Genomic DNA, 24,234 nt, shown 5'->3' on the forward strand with positions numbered 1-24,234 from the left:
CAAGGAGATAGGTGTTGTGCACGGACATGGATGAACTTGGACTTCCAGCTTGTAAATATTTAGACATTTTGACTTTTGACCTCAACTAAGCCCACAAATATTGGGGGATGGCCTACTGATAACCCAACTTCCCAACCCACAGTCTACACTGGGGGATTAACCAGAGTGTGCTTTCTTCTGCGGTTCCTGATGGTCCTCCCCTCTGATGGCCAGCTCTGGATGGGAGCCTTCCTCGGCCCAGGCTCCCCAGGGACTGGGAACATTTCTGCCGTGATGCCAGGCAGAGGGTGTGAGCTGAAGATGGCAGAGTTCCCCAGTTCCACGAGTAATTTATGGCCGCCCTACCTTGCCCCCAGCTGAGGGCTGGGCCCTCATCAGGGAGCTGAGCCCATGTGTTAAACTGAGTGGCCTGAGCCACTGCCTCCGCCTCCAAATGCATTTGAAAGCTTCGTTGACATCAGCCTTGGGCTGTGCCCGAGCTGGTGGGGGAGGCCGCATGTGTTTGGAAGCCCAGCCAGTGGGCACCACAGCCGCTCCCCTGGCTCAAATAGCCGGGGCGACCAGGAGAAGGAGGCCTGGCTGCTAGTGGCTCAGGTCCTGTGCTTGCTACTTTGTACTCCTACCTTTGGAACTGTTCTTAGGATTGTAAGATTTTGTAAATGAGGCAACAGCGGTCGGAGGAGTGGTGACTTGCCCAAGGTCACACAGTAAATAAATGGCGATCCAGGTTTGAACCCAGTCTTTCTGACTTCAGAGACCTTGTTCTTCCTCCCCCCTCTCCTCCAGAGAGGTGCCACACATTTTCCTTTGTGCCAGGTTGTCAGGACTTAGTCACTCATGGAGTCATTCCCCCGTGCCTGAAACTGGAGTAAAGAGATGAAAAAGATTTGCACCATGCTTTTAAGAAGCTCCCAGCCTAAAGAAGAAGCAGCCACAGAAAGCAGTATTTAAAAGAAATTGTGGCTGGACACTGGTGGCTCATGACTGTAATCCTAGCTTCTTGGGAGGCTGAGATTGGGAGGATCGTGGTTTGAGGCCAGCCCAGGCAAATAGTTCATGTGAGATCCCATCTCCAAAATAACCAGAGCAAAATGGACTGGAGGTGTGGCCCAAGCAGTAGAGGACCTGCTTTGCAAGTGTGAGCCCCAGTCCCACTAAAAAAAAAAAAAAAAAAATTCGAGCCAGTAATCCCAGCACTTGAAAAGACTTGGGAGTTCAAGGTCAGCCTGGAACACATACATAGCAAGACCCTGTCTCAAAACAAACAGGTAAAACATATTGTTCAGGTGCTATACTATGGAACGTGCCAATGCCTCAGTGACTCAGAGGCTGCAACTCATTCTGCCTCTGGCGATTGGGGAAGGCATCCCAGAGGAAGCACTGTTTAGATGAGGGGTGAAAGACTTTTCTAGGTAAAGCAATGGGCAAAAGGCTCTCTCAGGGACCACGGCATGTGCAAAGGCACTGAGCTGTGAGCGTGGGGTATTCAGGGGAGCAGCAAGAGTTCAGCATGGGTAGGGGAGGTGAGGAGGGAAAGGGGCTTGGACTTGACCCTGGGCGATGCGGAGGTGGTGTGGGAGGTGTTAGACCAAGGAGAGTGCGGCTGGAGTGTGGAGCAGCACTTCTCCACCTCCATGCCGATTCGGATGCTATTATCTGGGGTGGGGCCTGGGAGTCTGATTCCTGGCCAGCTTGGAGGCCATGTGGCGCTGCAGGTACAAGGACCACAGCCTGTGCAATGAGGGGGCCAGGCCGTCCTGTCTGGTGCTAGGTCATTGTTTGACTGTACTTACCAAGCGCAGCTCTGCCAAGTTCACGAGGAGTGCTGGGGGTGAGAGAGGAGTCGGAAATGCGGCTCTCACCTAAGCAGTGGCCTGTTTCCACTCTTGCCTCATGGCCTCTGTTCTCTGCCTAGCAGCTAGAGCGGCCACATCGGCCATTTCCTGCTTGGTGCTCACAGAGCGAGAGGCACACCCCTTCCCTGGCTGAGGGGCATCTGTGGCCTGGTCCCCTCATTGCTCTTCAGTTCCCCAAATGTGACAACCATCCCTCTGGAGAACAGAATGGACTTATGCCCACCTCAGGCCTTTGCACACACCTTTTCTCTTCTAGTGCTCATCCTGACTCGTTCCTCCTCAGTCCTTAGATTTCAGCCTGAGACAGATACGGGTTTTTCAGATCCCTAAAGCTGGTACAACCTGAGGGGTCCTCTCTGAAGAAAAGATGCCAAATTAGCAATACACCTTTAGATACAGGACCTGGGAAGGGCTGGAAGCTTCAGTACCACTGACTTCATCGTAGATCTGCCTCTGTTTTCACTTATGTTGCCTCCTCCGAGAAGCCTCCTCTGATCACCCCCACCCAATCTTCATCAGGTGACCATTTAAAATTTTTCATTTATTGAATTCATCACAATGTGAAATTATTCTGTCTCTCTCTTTGTCTCTCTCTCTCTCTCTCATTTTCTCTCTCTGTCTCTCTCTCTCTCTCTCTCACACACACACACACACACACACACACACACACACACATGAAACAAAAGCCAGGGCCTGGTACATGCTAGGCATTTTTTTCCCCCACTAAACTACACCTGCATTATTTCTCTCTGCTTCTTATTATTGTTTTTCTTTTGCGGTACTGAGGCTTGAACTCAGGGCCTACACCTTGAGACACTCTGCCAGCCCTTTTTTGTGTTGGGTGCTTTCGAGACAGGGTCTCTTGAACTATTTGCCTGGCTGATCTCTGCCTCCTGAGTAGCTAGGATTACAGGCGTGAGCCACCAGTGCCTGCCTCTCTCTGCTTATTTTTGACTATTTTCCCCAACCAGAGATTAAGCCACTTCAGTGTCCCCAGTATGGGGCCCAGCTGTCAGGTGGATGCGTGGCTGGACTCTGCTCCTGGAGGGCGGTAAGTTTCCAGTGGATGAAAGCTGAAAGCTATGGAAGCCCAAGAGATGGGCACTCACCAGGCCCCAGGGGAGGAGGCAGGGAGGCCCAGGAAAAATAAGCTGCAGGAATCCAGGCCTGAATGATCAGAAGGAATGCTGGGTAGTTGGCAGTGGGCAGGGAGAGGAGGGCAGCACATTCTCAGCTTGAATAGAGGATCACAGGTATGAGCCCCGGGCCCAGGGGACATTTGGCTGGGGGATGTCAAAGGTCCTATTGATGCAAAGGTACAACCAAGCACTGAGTTTGGGATGATGGACAAGGGAAACGGGTCATATGGGGACCAGGAATCTGGCATTGAACAGAGGTGCAGAAGTATGAAGAGCCAGGGTGAAGGGTCTTGGAGGCACCAGAGGCAATGGCCTTGGGCATTGTTCCAGACAGGTGTCCCCCCACTGATCTTGCTCCTCTAATGGCAAGGAAGAAGTCTGTCCCCTGGGCCTCCCACAGGGCCTGAGGACTGGACGCTCTGGAGTGACATGCTCCTGGCAGCCCTCCTAGCTGGGGCTCCTGGGAAGCCCAGTCTGCACTGCAGATCAGCAGTGCTGGCCCACGGAGAACTTTCACAAATTCCAGGTCTTGTATGATTTCATCTGTAAATACTTCCTTATGTGGATGTCATGGGACGGAAGAGATACAGTCACAATGCCATTATTACACCTAATAAAATTAATGCCACTTTAGGTGGGGCTTAAGTACGATGACTTTAGTACTGGGATTTGAACTCAGGACCTTATGCTCCCTAGGCAAGGGCTTTACCATTTGAACCACACCTCCAGCCCTTTTTGCTTTAGGTTATTTTTTAGATAGGGTCTTACTTTCTTGCCAAGGGCTGGCCTTGCAATATGATCCTCCTACCTATACTTCCCATGTAGCTAGGATTACAGCTGTGACCACCAAATCAGATTTGTTTGTTGAGATAGGGTCTTGCTAACATTTTGCCTGGCTGGCCTAGAACTGTGATCTTCCAGATTTCTGCCTTTCTAGTAGCTGGGATTACAGGTGTGATCTACCATGCCTGGTCTTGCTCCCACTCTTGAAGCTTTCTTCCCTTATATGTCCAGTATGATAGACCTGAATCTCTTCCTACCCTCTGACTGTCCCGCCTGTGCTCCTGTCATTAGTTTCTCCTCCTTTGATTTCTTTGATGTTAGGCTATTCAGAGTGTAACCAGGATCCTCCTGGATGTTTCAAGGCACCCCAAGTGTGGTGTCCCCAGGTGAATTCATCTTTCCTACCTCATGCTGTTCCTCCTGAGTATCATTTCCACAAAGCCAGACCCCCACAGCCGAAGTCACCTGACCTGGGTGACAACCTGGCAGTTGTCCCTGGTTGGTCTGATTATCTAAACCATCCATCACCACTTTCTGTCCATCAAATCTGCAAAGTTGGGCTGGAGGAGTGGCTCAAGTGGTAGAGCGCCTGCTTTGCAAGCAGGAAGCCCTAAGTTCAAACCCCAGTTCCTCTAAAAAAAAAAAAAAAAAAGACTGGGCTAGGGGCTGGACATGGAGGCCCACACCTGTAATTCCAGCAACTCAGGAGGCAGAGATTGGGAGGATCACAGTTCGAAGCCAACCTGGACAAAAAGTTAGCAAGACCCTATCTCAACCAATAAGCTGTGTGGTGATGCATACCTGTCATTACACCTGTGTGAGTCACATAAATAGGAGGACCCATGTCCAGGCATAAACTTGAGCCCTACGTGAAAAATAAAGTCAAGTCGGGCACTGGGTTGACTCAGGCTCATGCTTGTAATCCTAGCTACTCGGGAGGCTGACATTGGGAGGCTCAAGGTTTAAGGCCAGGGTAGTTTGTGAGACCCCCATCTCCAAAAATAACCAGAGCAAAATACTAGAGGTGTGGCTGAAGCATTAGAGCTCCTGCTTTATAAGTGAGAAGTCCTAAGTTCAAACCCCAGTCCCACCAAATAAATAAACAAACAAATAAAGCCAAAAAGAGCTGGGGGTGTTGCCCAAGTGATCGTGCACTAAGTACAAGGCTCTGAGTTCAAATCCCGGTACCACACACACGCTGGGTTAAGGCAACTTCTCTAAATCCCCATGAGGCGTGTGATCTCTGTCATGGAGCACTTATCATTTGTCTATTTTAGAGTCTCTTGCAAAATGGGCTGTGAGTGGAACAAGATCAGGGCCTGGGTCTGTTCTCCAGGGCCTCAGTGCTCTGCTCAGGGCCTGGAGCTGAGTGCTTGTCTGAATGACTGACTGAGCAGGTCACACACAGGTTAGCCTGTGTGTGCTGCATTCAGGTGGTAGAATTAAAAAAAAAAATTAAAATTAACGCTAACATATCTGTGATGACTAAAATATCAAAATTTTAGATATGAGAGCCTGAGGCAAAAGAAGAGTCAGTAATACTCTTTTTGATTCTCAAAAGCATCACATTAACGTATTATTTATCTTGCCAGGCCTGTGGTGCACACCTGTAATCCCAGCTACATGGGGGGCATAGGCGTCGGTAGAAGCATCGCGGTCTGAGGCTGCCCCAGGCCAAAAGGTGAGACCCTACCTAAAAAATAGCAGAGCAAAAAAGAGTGCTGGGGACATTGCTGAAGTGGTAGAGCAACTGTTTGGCAATTGTGAGACCCCAGAATGGCAATAATTAATAAATAAATGTTATTTTCATTACTGACATTTTGGTGTCCCCTTCAACTTTGAACCCAAGTGAGTGTCTCACTTGCCTCACCCTGGCCCTGGCCCTGGTGGCAAGACTTTCTGACATGTCTGGGCAGGCATGACCCAGGATGTCCTGGGTGGGGCCCTCTGGCCAGAGCTTTTCTGGAAACAGTTGCCCTCGCCCCAGTGAGTGGGCCCCAAACCCAGAAGAGGAAGGCACTTCCTGTGTGGTGGGTAGGGACAGGACTTCCCCAAGAACCAGAGTGAGCACTGGGCCTTGCCCAGCTATGGGCTGCCGCTACCCCCTGCCTCCTTGGACAGGGCTAAGCCACATGTCTCTTCATCCCAGGAACAGGGTCCTGCAGGAGAGAGAAGCAAGGCCAGTCTCAGACGAGGGGCAGCCAGGCCTTAAGGGAAGGGAGTGGGGTGGGATTGTGGAGCAATGGCCAAACCTTCTGGCCTTCAGAATCTTTTATAACCTTCATAGTTATTGAGGGTCCCAAGGAGTTTTTGTTTATCTGCATGGTATCTATCAACATTTACCATACAAAAAATTAAAGGCCTGGGGACACTTAGTCTATGCACAAGGCCCTCAGTTAACCCCCGGCAGCACAAACACAAAAATTATAACTGGGCACCCTTGGTTTTTTTTTTTGGGATTTGAACTCAGGGCTTCATGCTTGCCAGGCAAGTGCTCTACTGCTTGATCCATGCCTCTGGCACAACTAAGCATTCTAAAAAAAAATTCTTTCTAAAATAAACCCAATAATAAACTCTTCCCATCTTAAATAACATATTTTTAGAGAAGAAAAAGAACTAGGTTTTGTAAAACATAAACAATTTAGGGAGAAGAGTGGCACTGATTTACACCATTTGCAAAGCTCTTTGATGCTGGGCTTAATAGAAAGCTGGAGTTTCTGCTCTGCTCTCAGGAAGCTGTGACGCCAGGCTTTGTTTGCAGTGTTCAAAAGAAATCCGCCCTCAGCTAGTGGAGGAGAAACTGGTTTACCAGTGCTGGGGTTTGAACCCAGGGCCTTGCTCATGATAGGCAAGTGCTCTACCACCGTAAGCATCGTGGGATGTTTTAATGGTCTTTTCAGATAATTTGTGATAGACTTCTTTGACAGAAAGTTCCTGAAATGGTAGTTTCTTAATGACGAGTTACACCGTGGGCAGGGAGCCATGTCCGTGAACTTTCTGTAACACTTTCAATGACAGTGTGTTGGTCTCTCTTGCCATTTGAATGGTCTTTTACTCGTGCATAATTCTGAAATAGCATGCCTTTCTCATTGGAAAATGACTCTCTGAGTTTTATAAAACTTCTACGTGCCAATCTTTCATTAATACCACATCTGAACTTGAATCTGGGGCTGGAATGGAGCTCAGTGGAAGAGCACTTACCTAGCATGTGTAAGGCCTTGGGTTTTATCCCCAGCATCAACCCCCCCCCAAAAAAAAACAACAACAGAAAACCCTCTGCAAAAAAACACTTGAATTTATTAATAACTCCATCAATCTTGAGTTGGGTGTGGGGGTGCCTTCCTGTAATCCTAGCATTCAGGAGGCTGAAACAGGAAGATCGAGAGTTCAAGGCCAGCCAGGCACTGGTGGCCCCATGCCTGCAATCCTAGCTACTTGGGAAGCAGAGATTAGGAAGATTGAGGTTTGAAGCCAGCTTGGGCAAATAGTTCATGAGACCCTATCTCAAAAAAACCCATAACAAAAAAGAGGCTGGCGGAGTGGCTCAGGTGGTAAAGCGCCTGCTAGCAAGTGTGAGGCCCTGAGTTCAAATCCCCGTACTGCCAAAAACCAAGAGTTTAAGGCCAGCCTGGGCTACATAATGAGACCCTGTCTCAAAAACCAAAAACCAAATAAACACTAAAAGCACCCCAAAACAAAATTCAAAGGAAAACAACAAAACCTCCATCAATCTCATCAGAAAATTCCTTTTATTGCTGGGATTAAACCCAGTGGCTGCTAAGTTCTACCATGGAACGCCACCCTCAGGTAGAAAGTTCTTTAAGTACTAGAAACCTGTCAAGATACAAGATGTCAAACGTTAGTTCAGAAATTCTAACTTTCTCTTGAATGCTTGAATTTTATCATCAGTGACAAGTCCCATCATTTATTTTCCTTGTGATGATAAGCTTGTATTTGAGAAAACATCTGCCTGCTGAACAAATCTGAAACACCATAGCTTGTCAGTCACAGGTGGTCCAAGCAAAAAGTTCAGTTCACAACTCAAATGAATGCACAGGTGCTTTTCCTGCAGGCCACTGTTGTACTTCACTTGCTGCAGAAGCCTTTCATGTGTATTTCCTGTTTTATACACAGAATATGAAAAAAGATGTGGACTGAGTTGGGAATGGTGGGGCACGCTTGTAAGCTCAGCTACTCAGGAGGTGTAGGGTAGGAGGACGGTGGTCCATGCAGCCCCAGGCAGAAGCACAAGACCATATCTGAAAAATAATTGAAGCAAAGAGACTAGGGGTGGGGCTCAGATGGCACAGCACCTGCCTAGTAAGCACCAGACCCTGAGATCGGTCCCCATACCACACACACACAAATGCATGCTCAAGGTTTACTGAAATGAATAATTTTCTTGCTTTATCGAGGACATTTAAAGTTAAATTGAGCGTTCGTGCTTAATTGCGTTTATACTTCAAGTGCATGCTGTAAAGAATACAGTGACGCCTTTCGTGTCATTGCCTAGATTGGTGCTGAGACTAACAGTTTTACTTACTATTGCTTTTTTTTTTTTTTTTTATGGTGGTACTGGGGTTTGAACTCAGGGCCTCATACTTGCTAGGCAGGCATTCTATCACTTGAGCCACTCCATCAGCCCCTGATTACTATTGCTTTTTTTAGTGGGACTAGAGTTTGAACTCAGGGCCTCATGCTGTACCGCTTGAGTCACCACTCCAGTCCATTTTGCTCTGGTTATTTTTGGAGATTGGGTCTCATGAACTATTTGCCCAGGCTGGCCTCAAACCAAGATCCTCCTGATCTCAGCCTCCCAAGTGGCTAGGATTACAGGTGTGAGCCACTGCACCTGGCTTGCCATTGCTTTTCAACATTAGTGCAAACATCAAAATGTGATAAAGGAAATTAAAGACTTGGTTTTATACTGAAAATAGTTTCTTCAATTTTTTTTGTTTTTTGGCAGCACTGGGGTTTGAACTCAGAGCCTACATGCTTGATAGGCAGGTGCACTTACTGCTTGAGACTATTTTCAGCCCTGAAAATAGCTTCCCCGTGGTCCCCATCTTACTGCCCGCAATTCCACGTCCTTCCTTTGGAACTATTGCCCCAGAGTTTGAGACCCAATGGCAGGACAGCTTTCAGGAATGGCAAAGAGCCCTGCAGAGCAGCAATTCTGATGTTGGGGAAGCACAATGAGTCCTCTGCCAGGCAAGGTGGCACTCGCCTCTTCCCATCTGTTAGGGAGGCGGATGATCTCTTGAGCCCAGGAGTTCAAGGCAAGCCTGGGCAATGCAGTGAGACCCTCATCCCCAAATCACTGGTTTTATTTATTTATTTTTTCTTTTATTCATATGTGCATACAATGTTTGGATCATTTCTCCCCCCTTCCTCCCAGCCCCTTCCTCTCCCTCCAAAACACTGGTTTTAAATGTGCCTTCAAACCAACAATGTCTTTTGTGGTGTGACTTGTGGGTGAATTTTTTGTTTTTAAAGGAATCTTTGTGATTTATTGGGAATAATGAAATCTACATTTATCAAATGTAACATAGATAAGCTGCCCTCACACTATTGGAGCAAAGCCTCCAAATGGCCTCAGTCAGCAGTTTGTCCAAGCAGGCATGCAAATGTGCACTGTGGGTCTCCCAGAGGGTGCGTGCAATCAGCAAGGCATGCCTCCCTCCTGCACTGGCTCTTGCTGCTGGGAATCCACTGTTGAACAGACAGGGAGGGAGTGAGGGAGGGACGAAGGGGAGGGAAAGAGAAAAGGAGGGATGGGGGATAGAGGGTAGGAAGGGAAGAGGTGTGTATTTTATGTGTTTTATTACTAGATATATATGTATGTATGTATATGATATATATATATATATATATATATATATATTATTTATTATTTTTTTTTTGCAGGGCTTGGGATTGAACCCAGCACCTTGTGAATGCTGGACGAGTGTCCTCCACTGAGCTCTATCCACAGCCTTTTGAAACAGATTTGTAAAAATACATCACTTTCTGTAGAAAGGAGGAAAAAAGCTGCCAATTCACTGGGAGAGCCAGGGATTTTAAATAAGGCTGGAGATTTAGCTCAGTGGCAGAGAGCTTACCTAGCATATGTGAGGTCCTAGGTGGTTTTAGCTCCAGCACTGCAAAAAGAAGAAAAAAAGAAAATAAGAAAAAAAACAGGCTAGGGATGTGCTCAAGTGGTAGAACACTGTACTGTCATGTGCAAAGTCCTGGGTTCAATCCCAGCATTGAGAGAGAGAGACAGACAGAAGAGCTGGGCATTATGGCACATGCCTGTATTCCTAGCACTTGTGAGTGGAGGCAGGAGGATGGTGACTTTGAGGCCAGCCTGGGCTACATAGTGAGACTGTCTTAAAAAAAAAATGCATAAAGGAAGTGTCTCAGCCTGTAAGTGCTGCTATAATAGGATATTTAAGAATGGGTAATTTATGAAAAACAGAAATTTATTTCCTACAATTCTGGGGCTGGGAGTTCATGATCAAGGTGCAGTGTCCGGTGAGGCCTGGTATCTGCTTCCAAGATGACATCTTGAATGCTGAATTCTCACATAGTAGAGAAAGGATGGGAAAGTCAAAAAGGTCAAGAGACAGTGCACCCTTTAACCCTGAGTCCTTTTATGAGGGTGTTAATCTCACTTCACTTATGAGGCCCCCCCCTTGTCACTTCCTGCAGGTCATACCTCTTAATGCTGTCACATTGGAACTTAAATTTCAATATGAAATCTGGAGGGTGACACCCTGATTCCAACCATAGCACAGAGTCTTGGAATTGGTGAAATCCACAGTCCCTCCTTTTTTATTTTTGGCTGTACTGGGGTTTGAACTCAGGAACTCATGCTGGCTAGGCAGGTGCTCCACCAGCCCTGTTTTGTGTTGGGTATTTTTGAGATAAGGTCTTGTGAACTATTTCCCTGGGATGGCTTCAAACTGCGATCCTCCTGATCTCTGCCTCCCCAGTAGCTAGGATTACAGGTGTGAGCCACTGGCACCCAGTTTGACAGTCCCTTTTTCCCTCTCTATTGACCAGAATCCTGTGTGGTCTTCCAGGCCCAGCCAGGATCCCATGAGCAGCATCCCGCCGCAGCCTAGCGCGATGGAGCAGAACGAGTCCTTGCGTGTGGACTCTGAGTTCCGGTACACTCTCTTCCCCATCGTTTACAGCATCATCTTTGTGCTGGGGGTGGTCTCCAATGGCTACGTGCTGTGGGTCTTTGCCCACCTGTACCCTGCCAAGAAGCTGAATGAGATCAAGATCTTCATGGTGAACCTGACCGTGGCCGACCTGCTCTTCTTGATCACCCTGCCGCTGTGGATCACTTACTACTACCACCAGGGCAACTGGATTCTGCCCAAGTTCCTGTGCAACGTGGCTGGCTGCTTCTTCTTCATTAACACCTACTGCTCCGTGGCCTTCCTGGGCGTCATCACTTACAACCGCTTCCAGGCTGTTACACATCCCATCAAGACGGCCCAGGCCACCACCCGTAAGCGGGGCATCTTTCTCTCCCTGGCCATCTGGGTGGCCACTGTGACTGCTGCATCCTATTTCCTTGTCCTGGACGAGACCAACTCAGTACCCAATAACAATGGCACGGGCAACATCACCCGCTGCTTTGAGCATTACGAACAGGGCAGCGTGTCTGTTCTTGTCATCCACATCTTCATCGTGTTGGGCTTCTTCCTCGTCTTCCTCATCATACTGTCCTGCAACCTGGTCATCATCCGGACGCTGCTCATGCAGCCGGTGCAGCAGCAACGCAACGCCGAAGTGAGGCGCCGGGCACTGTGGATGGTGTGCACCGTCCTGGGGGTCTTCGTCATTTGCTTTGTGCCTCACCATGTGGTGCAGTTGCCCTGGACCTTGGCCGAGCTGGGCTACCACACCAACTTCCACCAGGCCATCAACGATGCCCATCAGGTCACTCTCTGCCTCCTTAGCACCAACTGTGTTCTAGACCCCATTATCTATTGCTTCCTCACCAAGAAATTCCGCAAGCACCTCAGCGAGAAGCTGTTCTCCATGCGTGGCAGCCGCAAATGCTCCCGGGCCACTACAGACACAGGCACCGAGGTGGTGGTGCCACTAAACCAGATCCCGGTTGCTTCCCTTAAAAATTAGCCAGGCCAAGTCTTCTCTTCCAGGGACCCCACTCACTGAGCTGAGGGAAGAGGTTGTGGGCCGTGTTCACCTCTTTCTGGTCACTGATGCCCCATTACAGATGGAGGTGACCTCTCTCTTGAGCAGGGCTCAGGGCTGCACTGGACTGCTGGGAAATCCAGAAACTGAATGTCCCCTTCATCTGCTTTGGGTACACATAGCTAACCTTGACTGATGGTCTTGCCCGGAGCCCCTGAGGCTAGGAGGACCATCGAGGCCAGGTGCAAACCTTGGGAATGGACACTGAGCCACCCAGTTCACCCCATGGACAGCAGCTTGGGACAGTGAATCTCAAGTGCTATGGTGGGGGAGGGGCTCTCCCTGGCTGTGTGGAAGGACTTTTAGACGGAAGTTTGGTGTAGCCATCCTCTGTCCCCCACAGGCATAAGGTCCTTATGACATTTGGCAGTGATGGAATATTCTGGCTCACCCAGCAACCTTTTCCAAATGAGATGAGGACAAAGATACTGACCGAAGCCGGGGTATGGGTGGGAGCTTCTCTGCTGTCTCTGCTCGGGCTTCTCCTCGGTCCGGATCAGCTCTGAGGGAGCAGGAGGGAGATTTGTCCCTTGCCCAGCCTTTGGGCTCAATAGCAGACCCCACTTCAGAACCACTATGGGGGAGCAAAGGCCACTCAAAGCAAAAGTTGTGTTTGTCCAGGCTGGGGAACGTGGCTCTCCAGAGGTTTCTGTTGTAACAGGCGCTGGCCTCTTTCGGAGGCCCCTCAGCCAGCTTCCAGGAAGTGGGAGGGACAGCTGCTGTCCCAACAGCTGGCAGGTGTCAGCTTCTCCTGAGGATCTTGGCAGGATGTGATGTTTTCTCGTCTTGGTGGTCCTGGGTTTGAACTCAGAGGCTTCCACTTGCTAGGCAGGCCACTTGAGCCACATTTCTAGCCCTTTCTGCTTTAGTTATTTTTCAGGTAGAGTCTTACACTTTCTTGCCCAGGCCAGCTTCAGGCTACAGTTCTCCTATCTATACCTACTGGGAATGCAGTCAAGTTTCACCATACCCAGCTTGTTTGTTGAGATGGAGTCTCACTCACTTTTTTGCCTGGAATTGTGACCTTCCTGATTTTTGCCTGAGAGTAGCTGGGATTACAGGTATGTACCATCATACCTGGTCCTACCTTCTTGTGACTTTTGGCCAGTAAATTCAAATGGGATGCCTCTCTTGCCCTGAGACTGAGGCCTTGGCATCCTCGTACTTAGGGGACTTGGAGGAGCCTTCTTAGGTTTCCGGAGCACTGTGTTCCCTCTGAGAAATCTTCCTTCCAGCCAGTGTCTCCATGAAGTTGGGACATGTGTTTCCTGTCTCACAGGCAAGCACTAGATTGTCGATTTGATAAATGTCTCCTGATGGGCCAATAATTTGCTTGGGTCTATGATGATAGCTGATGGTGAGCAGGTGGCATACTTGAACTTTGGTGTCACATCCAGGTTCAAGTCCTTGTCACATCCTGCCAAGGGCCTGGGCATTCAGTTCTCTGCCTCTTAGTGTTGTCACCTGTGAAGTAGAACCTACCTTCTAGGGCTGTGTGAGAGCAAACACCAAGGCAGTTGCCTTGTGGTTGGGTGACTGCTCACCTCAGGTCCTCTTCTTTTCTGAGAATTTGACCCCTCAATCATCTCATAAGAGTTGAAAGGACATTGGCATAGTGGCTCAAATGGTAGAGCACCTGCCTAGCAAGTGTGACGACGTGAGTTCAAGTCACAGTGCTGTCCAAAAAAAAAGAGCTGAAAGGACAAGAGGTGGCCCTGTAGAGTCAGGGATGCCATTTTGGGGTCTGCAGGCCACTGACCTGCATACCTACAAACTGTAGAGATGTGACCATTTACCTGTGCGTTTGTGTGTGTATAAAGGGGGTGGGGAGGCCACCTGCATGAGTGTAGTGGAGAAAATGGCCCTGCTGGAGGATGTGCAGAGCCAAGGAGAAGCCTGGTTCCAGGAGCCTGGAGGGAAGAGGGGACAAGGCTTTCAGGGTGAGCCGGCTGTCCTGCACTCCTTCTTTTGGGTCCTGTAGGCTTCCGGACTTCTCTTGCTTAAGTTGATTTGAACAGGCGTCTATTACAACCCAAAAAGCTCTAAATGTTGCTATGCTAATGCAGTCTTTGGTGAATTTCAGTCATTTGCATGCACTTTGCAAGTTTTGCAGTCTCCATGTATCGCCTGTATATGTATCTAATAAAATTTGTTCTTTAAGTTGAATCAATTTTTAAAACTTATATTTAACAAAAAGGAAAACTTGTAAATGAAAGCTAATGCCATCTGCCCCAAGCAGGAGGTAAACATAAACACGAAACCCTACTTATTAAAAATGGTTCTCACAGGGTGAGGTGACTCACACTTGTAATCCCATGTATGCAGAGGGAGGACAGTGGCTCGAAGTCAGGCCAGGTAAAAAGTCAGGTCCCATCTCAACCATTAGCTGTGCATGGTGGTGCACACCTGTCATCCCAGCTACATAGAAAGCATAAATAGGAGGATGGCAGTCCAGGGCAGACCCAGGGCAAAAACCTACCCCAAAAATAAGTAAAGGAAAAAGAGCTGTTGAAGTGACTCAAGTGGTAGGGTGTCTGCCTAGCAAGCAAGAGGCCCTGAGTTCAAATCCCAGTAACGCCTCTCAGAAAGATCTCTGTGTTCTATGTGAAGTCCCTCATTTGCTGACGTCCATGGCACACCTCAGGAAGGCCTGTTGTCACATGCACGAAGTGCCCAGCGTCTGCATTCATTAAGCGCTCAATAAAGAATAACTGACACTTCCAGGATGGTGACTCATGATTACCCCTGCTTCTCCTAGGATGTCAGCCCAGCCCTTACTCCCACTCAGGTTCGTGTGTGTGGGTCTGAGTTGCTGCAGAGGCTTCCCTGCGTGGAGCAGAAGCAGCTGCAGGCCTGGCCGTTCCCTGCATCTCTGTTCTTGCAGCAGAGATGGGAGAGCTGAGCTGCCATTCTTCTCATGAAATGTCACTGATGAGGGTCCCAAGGCACCTTGTGCACCAGGAAGGCCATTGTTTCCTGTGACCATCACCTTTCTAAGATCTCTACCACGATCTCAGATGCAGAACTGTGGCTCCTGCCAGACCTGGCCTCATCGAGCTGAGTCACAGACACTGGTGTGATCACACTCCCCTGGAGCTGGGCGTGTTTGTACCTATTTTTACCCCCATGTTACCACGACATAAGGCCGCAAAGAGATAGAAGAGCGCCCTATTGGAAAGCACCTGGGCTTTGTGCCAAGTTGGTATTTCTGCAGAACAAACCATGTTCCTCCTGTCATCCTGCCAGCGGGCTGCCCTCCCACCCACTCACCCATGGATCCACCTGTCTGTCCATCCATCCTTCCATTCATCTATCCATTCAGATACCCAACAAACACCTATGGAATATTTATTTTGGTTCAGTAACTATAGTAAGCACACTTGTCATCTTTTATCTCACTGAACTTCATAGCCCCCTGAAGGTAGCTGGTTTTACCTCCACTTTAAAGAATGCAATACACAAGGACCCAAGCTGACTGAATAAGACACAGTGGCTGCCTCCCCAGGTACCTTGTGCCCAAGGAAGGGGATTGCTTTTTTGTTGCCATTGAGCCCCAGCTATTTGCTTGTTAATGTCACATATCTCACTGAGTACCCACCTCACAATCACCCTGCAGACTAGGGATTTTCTTGTCCATTTTACAGATGGGGAAAATGAGGCTTAGAGACATTCAGTGATGGTTAAAGGTAAAAGAGGTATAAGTGGCAGGGTGCCATTCAAACCTAGAGTTGCCTTTGTAATTGAGGGTCTCCTCCCTTCTCTCCTTACACCATGTGATTGGGCCTTCTTCAAGCTCTGCTAAGTCCCCTAGGCGTTGTCTGTCACATGCTGGGGCAGGAGTCTCCTGAGCAGAATGGTTGCTGGTGGGGACCTCCTCCTTGCTGTTTCTAGATTCCTCTTTGAGGTCTCTTGTGTTCCCCATGCAAGCCAAAGTCCCAGGGGGTCCTTTTTTTTTTTTTTTTGGCAGTACCAGGGGTTGAACTCAGGGCCTCATGCTTGCTAAGCAGGTGCTCTACCACTTGAGCCATACCTCCAGCCCTTTTTTGCGCTGGGTATTTTTTGAGATAACATCTCCATTTATGCCCAGGCTGGGCATAAATGGATTCTTCTATTTGTGATCCCTTGCATAGCTGGGATAACAGGTGGGTACCATTATATCTGCCATTGGTTGAGATGGATCTTGCAAACTATTTGCCTAGGCTAGCCTTGAACTGAGATCCTGATGATTTCCACCTTCCAAGTAGTTGGGATTATAGGCATGAGCCATGTGGACTCTTCCAGCTTAGGCCTGTTTGGTCAGCTAAGGTCACTTCTGAGGTGCTGTACAAAAGTTCTGTTTCAAAGAACCGCAGCAACCAGAGTGCACTGTCACTTGCTCAGAGGTGTTCTTAGTGTCTCACCCCTTGGTGACAGGAAGGACAGGGGTGACCACTCAACATTTGCTGGCTGCTTATTGTATGAAAACTTTCCATCATTTGTTCCTTCCTATAGGTACAACTGCCTCTTCCTTCTGATTTACTAATCCCCCATGACTCCCTTCTTTCCTCCTTCCAGGCTTTGCTCAAACGTCCCTTTCTCAGGAAGGCCTGACCTGACAACCTCATTTAAAGCAGAGCTTAGCGTGTGCAGTAATTGGCCAGGTTACCCAGTGATTGTTTGGTATAGCTTGCTCTGGTCTCAAAGGTCACAAATGTTCCATTCTACCCCACGGCTTTCCTTGACAGTCATCCTCAATGACACAGAGTGCCACCTTCCAGACAAGAAAGACAAGCATCGAGTTGGTGCAACAGTGTTCCTAGGTTTCCTAGGCACAACATGGCAGAGCTGGGTCCAGAGTCCTGTTCTTACCTCCACTGTGCAAGATGCCTCTCTTCCACATTGCTGTCTGGATGCCTTTAATGTTCTTACATCACCAGTTTCCAGTCTCTTTCCCCACAGCATTCTAGTGCATTCCATGTACACCCTTTGCTTTGTATGTAGTCTTGGGAAATGTAGCGCTTTTGTATAATGTACAGTGTGTGCATTCATTTTAAATTTACATAAAAGTTATGATTTACAGAGCTGGATGTGACTAGGCACCTCTGGTTCACACTTGTAATCCTAGCTATTCAGGAGGCAGAGATCAGAAAGATTGCAGTTCGAAGCCACCCCTGCAAATAATTCCAGAGATGCTATCTTGAAAATACCCAACACAAATAAAGGTTGAAGGTGTGGCTCAAGTGGTAGAGTGCCTGCCTAGCAAGTATGAGGCCTTGAGTTCAAACCTCAGTGCTGCCAAAAAAAAAAAAAAGGTTCTCTGGGATGTATGCCCAGAGTGACCTTGCTAGTTCATGGTAGTACGTTCACACTTAATTTGATAAAGGACTGCTAAATTGCATCTGAAATGAAGGCTCCCATCCAGTTTCTTTTTCTTTTTCTTTTCTTTTTGATGTTTTTCTTTTTCTTTTCTTTTCTTTTTTTTTTGTGGATTGGGGTTTGAACTCAGGTCTTCCTGCTGGCAAAGCAGGTGCTGTACTATTTGAATCACCCCTCCAGCCCACTTTGCTCTGGTTATTTTGGAGATGGGGATGGGGGATGTCTCAGGAACTATTTGTCTGGGCTGACTCGATCCTCCCTATCTCAGCCTCCCAATTATCTAGGATTACAGGCATGACCACTGGCGCCCGGCTCTGTCCACAGCTTGTTGGAGCATTCTGTTTAGCTGCACCCCACCCCGACTTGGCACTGTGCAACTTTCAGATTGTAGGCACACGTGAAGTCAAATCTTATTTTCAGTGAGAATTTGTTTCAGCTTATTGAGGGGTTCTCACTCATCATTTGAGTTTGAGTTCAAATAATTCAGACTAAAGGCCCACACAGTGTCACAGAAAGCCCAGCAAAGTGGCCTTTTGGGCCCATGGCCAGGGTTCCATTTCTGGCTTTACTGCTTGTTAGTCTGTGATTTGGGGCAGACTACTTAACTTCTCTGGGATGCTTCTTCATCTGTAGAGCAGGAGTTCTTACACTGGCAATGGTTTTGTGGGGTTTTAATCGCCTAGAATGGTGCCCGACACAGAATGTTGTCCCCATCCTGACAGGTCATGTCATTGTCATCTAGCCTTCCTTTACCCTCCAGTCCATCGCCTAATTCCCCTTGCCCTCCCCCCATTTGTTTTTAAGCCAAATTCATGTTGTGTAACCCTGGGTTTTCCTTAGAAATGTGGAACTGCAGAGGGGAACAGAGTGTGACTAGTCAAGTTTTCCTTTTATTTCACTTCCCTAGGCCATTCTACCAAACATTTAGGAGGTATTTTTAAGAATTCAGAACAGCTAGGTGCGGTGGTGCATGCCTATAATCTCAGAACTCAGGAGGTTGAGGCAGGAGGATCAAGAGTTTGAGGCCATCCTGGGTTACACAGGTCTGAGTTGAGAGTTTTGAGACTCAGTCTTTAAAAAAAAATCCAGAATTGCCACATGGATGAGTCAGGGAATTTTGTGTTTTGTATGGAAATAATGAATTAGTTCCTTAAAAGGCAGGGCAGGGTATCACATGACACTATCAACAGAGTGAAAAGGCAACCCACGGAATGGAGAAAATACTTGCAAATAATACATCTGATAAGGGATTAAGATCCAGAATATATACCTATAAAAGTTGCAACTCAATAACAGAAAACCAAACAACTTGGTTAAAATAGACAAAGGAGCTGGGCGCCAATGACTCACACCTGTCATCCTAGCTACTTTGGAGGCTAAGACCAGGAGGATCGTGGTTCGAGGCCAGGCTGGGCAAAAAGTTCTTGAGACCTCTACCTCAACAGAAAAAAGCTGAGCATGGTGGCACACGTCTGTCACCCCAGCTATGGAGAGCAGCTAAAACAGGAGGGTCCTGGTCCAAGCTGGCCTGGGCAAAAAGAGAGATTCTAGTTCCAAAATAACCAGGGCAAAAAAGGCTGGAGGTGTGGCTCAAGTGGTAGAGCACTGCCCCGAGTTCAAATCCTAGTATGTTAAAAGAAAAAGACAAAGGGCTTCAATGTATAGTTCTCCAAAGACGATATACAAATGACCAATGAGCACATGAAACGATGTTCAATATCACAGTCTTTAGGGAAAAGCAAACTAAAATCACAATGAGATAAAATAGAAAATACCAAGTATTGGCAAGGGTGTGGGGGATGGGTGGGGACCTTGCACATTGCGAGTGGGTGTAAGACAGTGTGGCTGCCCTGCAACACAGTATGGTGTTCCCCAAAAAGTTAAACAGAGAACCACCAAGGAAGAGGTGCTTAATCTGCTTTTCTGAAAAGCACTGGCTCCTTACTTGGGCCACTAAAAGCAGGAGAAAAGCTTGGCAGATATGCTGCCATTTTGTGCCTGTTGTCCTTTGCTCTGAGCCATTTTCTCTGCAGCCATCTTAGAATCAAGGAAGGACAGGAATGATAGGAAACATCTTTATGACAAGGGACCAAAACTACCCCTAAGGAAGAGTGGAGGCTTGCAGAACAGACCACCCCTCAAATGAGGACAATTACCTATAATGCTGAGGTTGCACCAGGGAGCAGGAGTGATCACGTCTTGGGATCAGATGACTCCCTACAAGTGATGGCAGCCATAACTTCTCTGGAACCCTTGAAGAACAAGGACTGAGATAATGACCAACCAGGCCTGTGACTGTGACTGCTTAACTATATATACCCTTTGTCCCTTGCTCTGATTCTTTGTCTATTTAAAGCTAAAGCTTGTGCCTGTACCCCAAAGATGGCTGAAGAAGGGCTGAGTGCTTTCTCTGCCTCTTCCAGTGGTGTGTCCTGGGCAGTGTAATAAACCTCTTTTCTCTGCCCTTCGCCATTACTGTCTCTTTTGTTGACATCCAGGGGGGAGTGGCCAGACTTGACATGTGGAAGCCCAGGATTTTGGGCCTGGTGTCCAAATCTCCAGTTTCTAAACAGAGTGGGTACAGAAAGCCTTCCCCTGGCAATTTAGGGCAACAGGACAAGGGTTATCATTCGTCCAGCTTGGTTGGTCTAGCGCTGAGAGGTATGTCCAAGTAGAGTTGATCAGCTCCTGCCTGCCCTGTGAAGGCTAAAGTCAGGAGTAAGTTGGGGGGGGTACCCTGAGATGTGGAGTGGGGTAGGGGTCCTTCTTTAAGGTCCTTCTAAGTGGGGAGGGGCTGGCTGCAAGGTAAGGTTCAGGCACAAGTGTAGGGCAGTCAGGGGCCTGGCCTCAGCAGACAGCAGTATTGGTGCCCCCACATCTTCCCTGGGTGATATTTATTGCTAAATTATTGTCCAGGAGGGGAAGTGCTAGACCTGGCCCCCAGGGTATTTTTACTATACATACTGTATGTTTGTGATACATAAGCTTTTCCTTATTTTGTATATGATCAACACATACCTTTTACAATGAAAAAAACAAAACAAAACCCTGGTTTCAACCATTTGATCTAATAAGTCCACTCCTGAGTATGTACCCCAAATAACTGAAAGTAGGGATGCAAACACATATTTGTACACCAACATTCATAGCATTATTCACAATTGCCAAAAGGTATAAATAACCAAATTGTTGCTGAATGCATACACAAAATGTGGTAGAGATACACAGTGGAATATTATTCAGCCTTAAAGGGAAGGAAATTCTGACATATGCTCCAAACAGGGATGAACCTTGAGGACACTACGCTGGTATAAACCAGAAACAAAAGGACGACTGTTGTATGATTTCACTTATTTGAGGTTCCTATGAGCAGGCTAGAATTAGGGAAAGTTCAGGACTCTTAGAACATACATGACTCAATATTGTATTTCAGACTGAACGTCCCTCTCTTTCTCTGAGCCTTCTTTTCAACTTCAAATGTGTGTAGGTTATTCACACCCTAACTCAGGGACAACTCAAACCACCATCCCCTGGCCCAGGGACACATGCCCTCCCCACTCATCCATTATTGGTTAAGAGTCACCAGGTTCTTCCCTTCCGGAAAGGAGAAAGACACACTCTGCTTTCAGCTTCCGCCTGGTCCCACCATGTCCCCTTTTATAATTCCCTTCTCTAGCTTTTAATAAACTTCATTTACCCCTGTGTGTCCTGCCATGGATTCTTCCACGCTGGACGCAAAGAATTTGGAAATCTTCTGACCATTAACATCTAGAGTAGCTAAGTTCATCGAGTAGAAGACAGAGTGGTAGTTCCCATGGGTCGGAAGAAGGAGAGAACAACGAGTTCATGTTCAGTGGGCTCAGAGCTTCGGTTTGGGAAGACACAAAGGTTCTGGCTGGATGCTGCAGTTGGGTGCATAACACAGGAAACTATTTGTTATCACTGTACGAGGGGCTTAAAAGCTACTTTTGATGAAAAGTGCAGACTCCTTACCTGGGCCGATGAATCAACTGAAGGCGGGAGAAAAGCTAGGCATCCCAGCCTTTTTGTATCTCTATTCTTTGCTCTGAGCCACTCTCTCCTGCAGTCACTTTGTAGCCATCTTGGAATCCAGGAAGGACTGGACACCCTGCCAGGCATCAAGGCCCCACCTGACTAATCCTGAGACCATGAGCTGCCAGACCATCTGTGCTACCTCTGACCACAGAACACTTCTATGACTGGGACTGTTTAATAATTGTGCCTGCCTGTCCCCCTGCCACCAGTTCTTCCTTTTTAAACCTAAGGCAAATGTCTGTTGAGGAAGATGGCTGAAGAAGGGCTGGATGCTCCCTTTCTTCCCACGCTGCCAGTGCAGTATAATAAACTCCCCTTCTCCACTCCTCACCATTGCTGTCTTTTGTATTTGGCAAGTTGGGGCAAGTGGTCAGACCTGACCTAAGAAACCTAGGAATTTGGGCCAGGGCCTAAAACATTCTATAACACCACAATAATTTAAAAAACTTAATAAGAAAGGGGAGGATAGGATAGGAAGGAGCAGGCTGAGTAGAGAAAAATTCTGTCTCCCTTAGAAACCTTTCTCACAGTGGGTTCTCAGGTTCAAGGCCGTGTTTCCTGCTGTTGAGGCAAAAACTATGAGTCACAGTGTGTGAAAGAGCTCAGCCAATAAAATCCTGTAGATACGTGACAGTTTTGGTGTGTGTGGCTGTGTGAGGTGAGGTGGCCCAGTGAAAAGGGTATGAGTGTCCTTTCATTCCACAATGGTTAGTGGTCTGCCATATGTGGTTGGGACAAGTTAAAAAAAAAAAGTTGAGGTCCCTGTCCTTGCTCTGTAGCATGTGGTGTTTTTACTCTTCAATGCTCCCGGGCCTGATGAGCCCCACTGTACAAGTCTCTCTCCAGCTTTCTGTTCAGAGATACCAGGTTGGCCGCCTGAAGTCAGCCAGGTTGGGAAACGAGCAAATGCCACATAGTTTTGAGGCAGGCTAAGTTAGGGAAAGTTCAGGACTCATAGGAAAATATTACATCTTAGATTAACCGTGCTTTGGCTCAGGAACCGCCCTTACCTGGGCGGGAACGCCCATGCCCCTCCCCACTCATTGATTATTGGGTGGGAATCACCTGGTTCTCCCCTTCCCTTAGGTTATCTAGGTTTTAAAGGCACCTGAAGAGCAGAAACACACTCTTTTGGCCGTCAGACTCCACGTGGGCCCTGCCATGCTCCCCTTTGTATTTTCCTTTTCTAACTTTTACTTAACTCCACTCACATCCATGTGTCTTGCAATGGATTCTTCCCCCACTGGACACGAAGAATTTGCCAGTCTTCAGATCACAGACTGCACTGGTGCCATTGAGTAATTAAGTAATTGTGGAGGCCTCTTCCCTCATCTTCCTAGCTAGCACCAACTGTTGCCCCAGGCTCACGGTCAGCCAGAAGGGCAGCAACCCAAAAGTAACTTAACACACATTTTTTTTTTTGGTGGTAGTGGTACTAGGGTTTGAACTTAGGAACTCACGCTTGCTAGGCAGGTGCTCTACCACTTAAGCTACTCCACTAACCCTTTTTAGTGTTGAGTATTTTGGAGATTGTGTCTCTGGAACTATTTGCCCTGGGTAGTTTCAAGCCATGATCCTCCTGATCTCTGTCTCCTAATAGCTAGAATTATAGCATCTGGCTTTTGTTCTTTTGTTTTGTTTTTCAAAGTTCAAGCAAATTTTTCAAAGGTCATCTAATTTCAATCCTTCCCACACACTTTTTATCCTCCCCATGGGCACAAGGGAGAAGGAGGAGAGGACTAGAAAGAAAGATGACTGAAGCTCTCCACAGTCCATTGTTCTGTTGTTTACACTTGACCTAAGACCTGAAAATGTCTCCTAACACTAGAGATGTTTTAGAAAGAGTGACTTTGAACTATAGCAGCAGTCAAAATTAGTTCAAGAAAGCAAGGCAGGAAAAAGGGAAGAATTTGGGCCTTAGGAGATAGGTCTGGATCTGTCCCCCAGATCTGCTGTTGCTAGCTGTTTGGCTTTAGGTAACTCATTGCCTGTCTCTGACCCTCACTTTCGCATTTTGTAAAAATAGAGATTATGACAACTTCTGCACAGATATGTTAGGAGGTTCCATGGAGGAAATCATTTTGTAATGTACGTTTACTGTCAAATGTAAGTAATGCACTTAGCAAGACTGCTGGTTGCCTAATCTATATTCTTTCCCTCTAACTGAACAGAAGAACACCTATTTTTGGTAGCAGTGCACTTAACCAAAGGACTCCTTGCAGCCCTGTGTCTAAGTTCTGGCATATGAGATAGAAGTTGTAGGGGAGGAAAAATTTCCCTCTACCCTTCACAGGTCTTAGCTAGAACAGATCCTTAAAGCAAAAAGACTGGTTAACAAGAGAACAAACACGTTTATGAACTGGTACAGCTCACCTCTACATGGAAGAAACTGTTCCTGGATTCCTAGGCCTGACTGTGGGAGTCCCAGCAGACTAGCTGGCCATCTGCTACCTGGAGAGTCCAATACAGACAAAAGAAGAGGTGGAGCAAGAGAGGAACTTGCTCAGGGGGGCCACCTGGGGAAGAAACAGAGGACCTGTGTTGTAAGCCCTGACAAGAACTTCAGTGGATAAAGATAAGAGACAAACAAAAGCAGGGGACAGGAAGGACACAGAGTCAAGCAGTGTTGGGTAAACTGTGGTCTGGTTGATCACTCAGGTCAGGTTCTGCCAGGGTCTTGCTGGAACTGGGGGGACTCTGGCCCCATCATGAGATGATTGCTCCTGTCAGAGAGGAGCAGCCTGGGTTCCATCACAGGGGACTTGCTCCTGCTGGGGGCAGCTTCGGTTCCCATCCTGGGGTGATCATACTGCCCTGCTGTTTTTTCT

At 47.6% G+C, this 24,234-nt stretch overlaps 1 protein-coding gene across 10 annotated transcripts in view; it reads left to right on the forward strand.

The window, feature by feature from the left end:
- The window catches only part of Ptafr (platelet activating factor receptor), a 29,727-nt gene extending 16,389 nt beyond the window's left edge, over nt 1-13,338 (forward strand). For 3 of the 10 annotated variants that reach the window (XM_074080845.1, XM_074080842.1, XM_074080841.1), the window contains exons 2-3: nt 5,371-5,459; nt 10,826-13,338. In XM_074080845.1, the coding sequence (XP_073936946.1) occupies nt 10,862-11,917 (1,056 nt within the window). In that variant the 5' untranslated portion in view covers nt 5,371-5,459; nt 10,826-10,861 and the 3' untranslated portion in view covers nt 11,918-13,338. Of the gene's footprint in view, nt 1-2,827; nt 2,908-5,370; nt 5,460-10,825 lie in introns of all 10 variants that reach the window. The other 7 variants (XM_074080849.1, XM_074080848.1, XM_020178678.2 and 4 more) reach the window with 4 other exon arrangements.
- Nucleotides 13,339-24,234: the final 10,896 nt, after the last annotated feature.

The sequence above is a fragment of the Castor canadensis genome, chromosome 7, assembly GCF_047511655.1.
Source record: "Castor canadensis chromosome 7, mCasCan1.hap1v2, whole genome shotgun sequence".
NCBI classification, from domain to species: domain Eukaryota; kingdom Metazoa; phylum Chordata; class Mammalia; order Rodentia; family Castoridae; genus Castor; species Castor canadensis.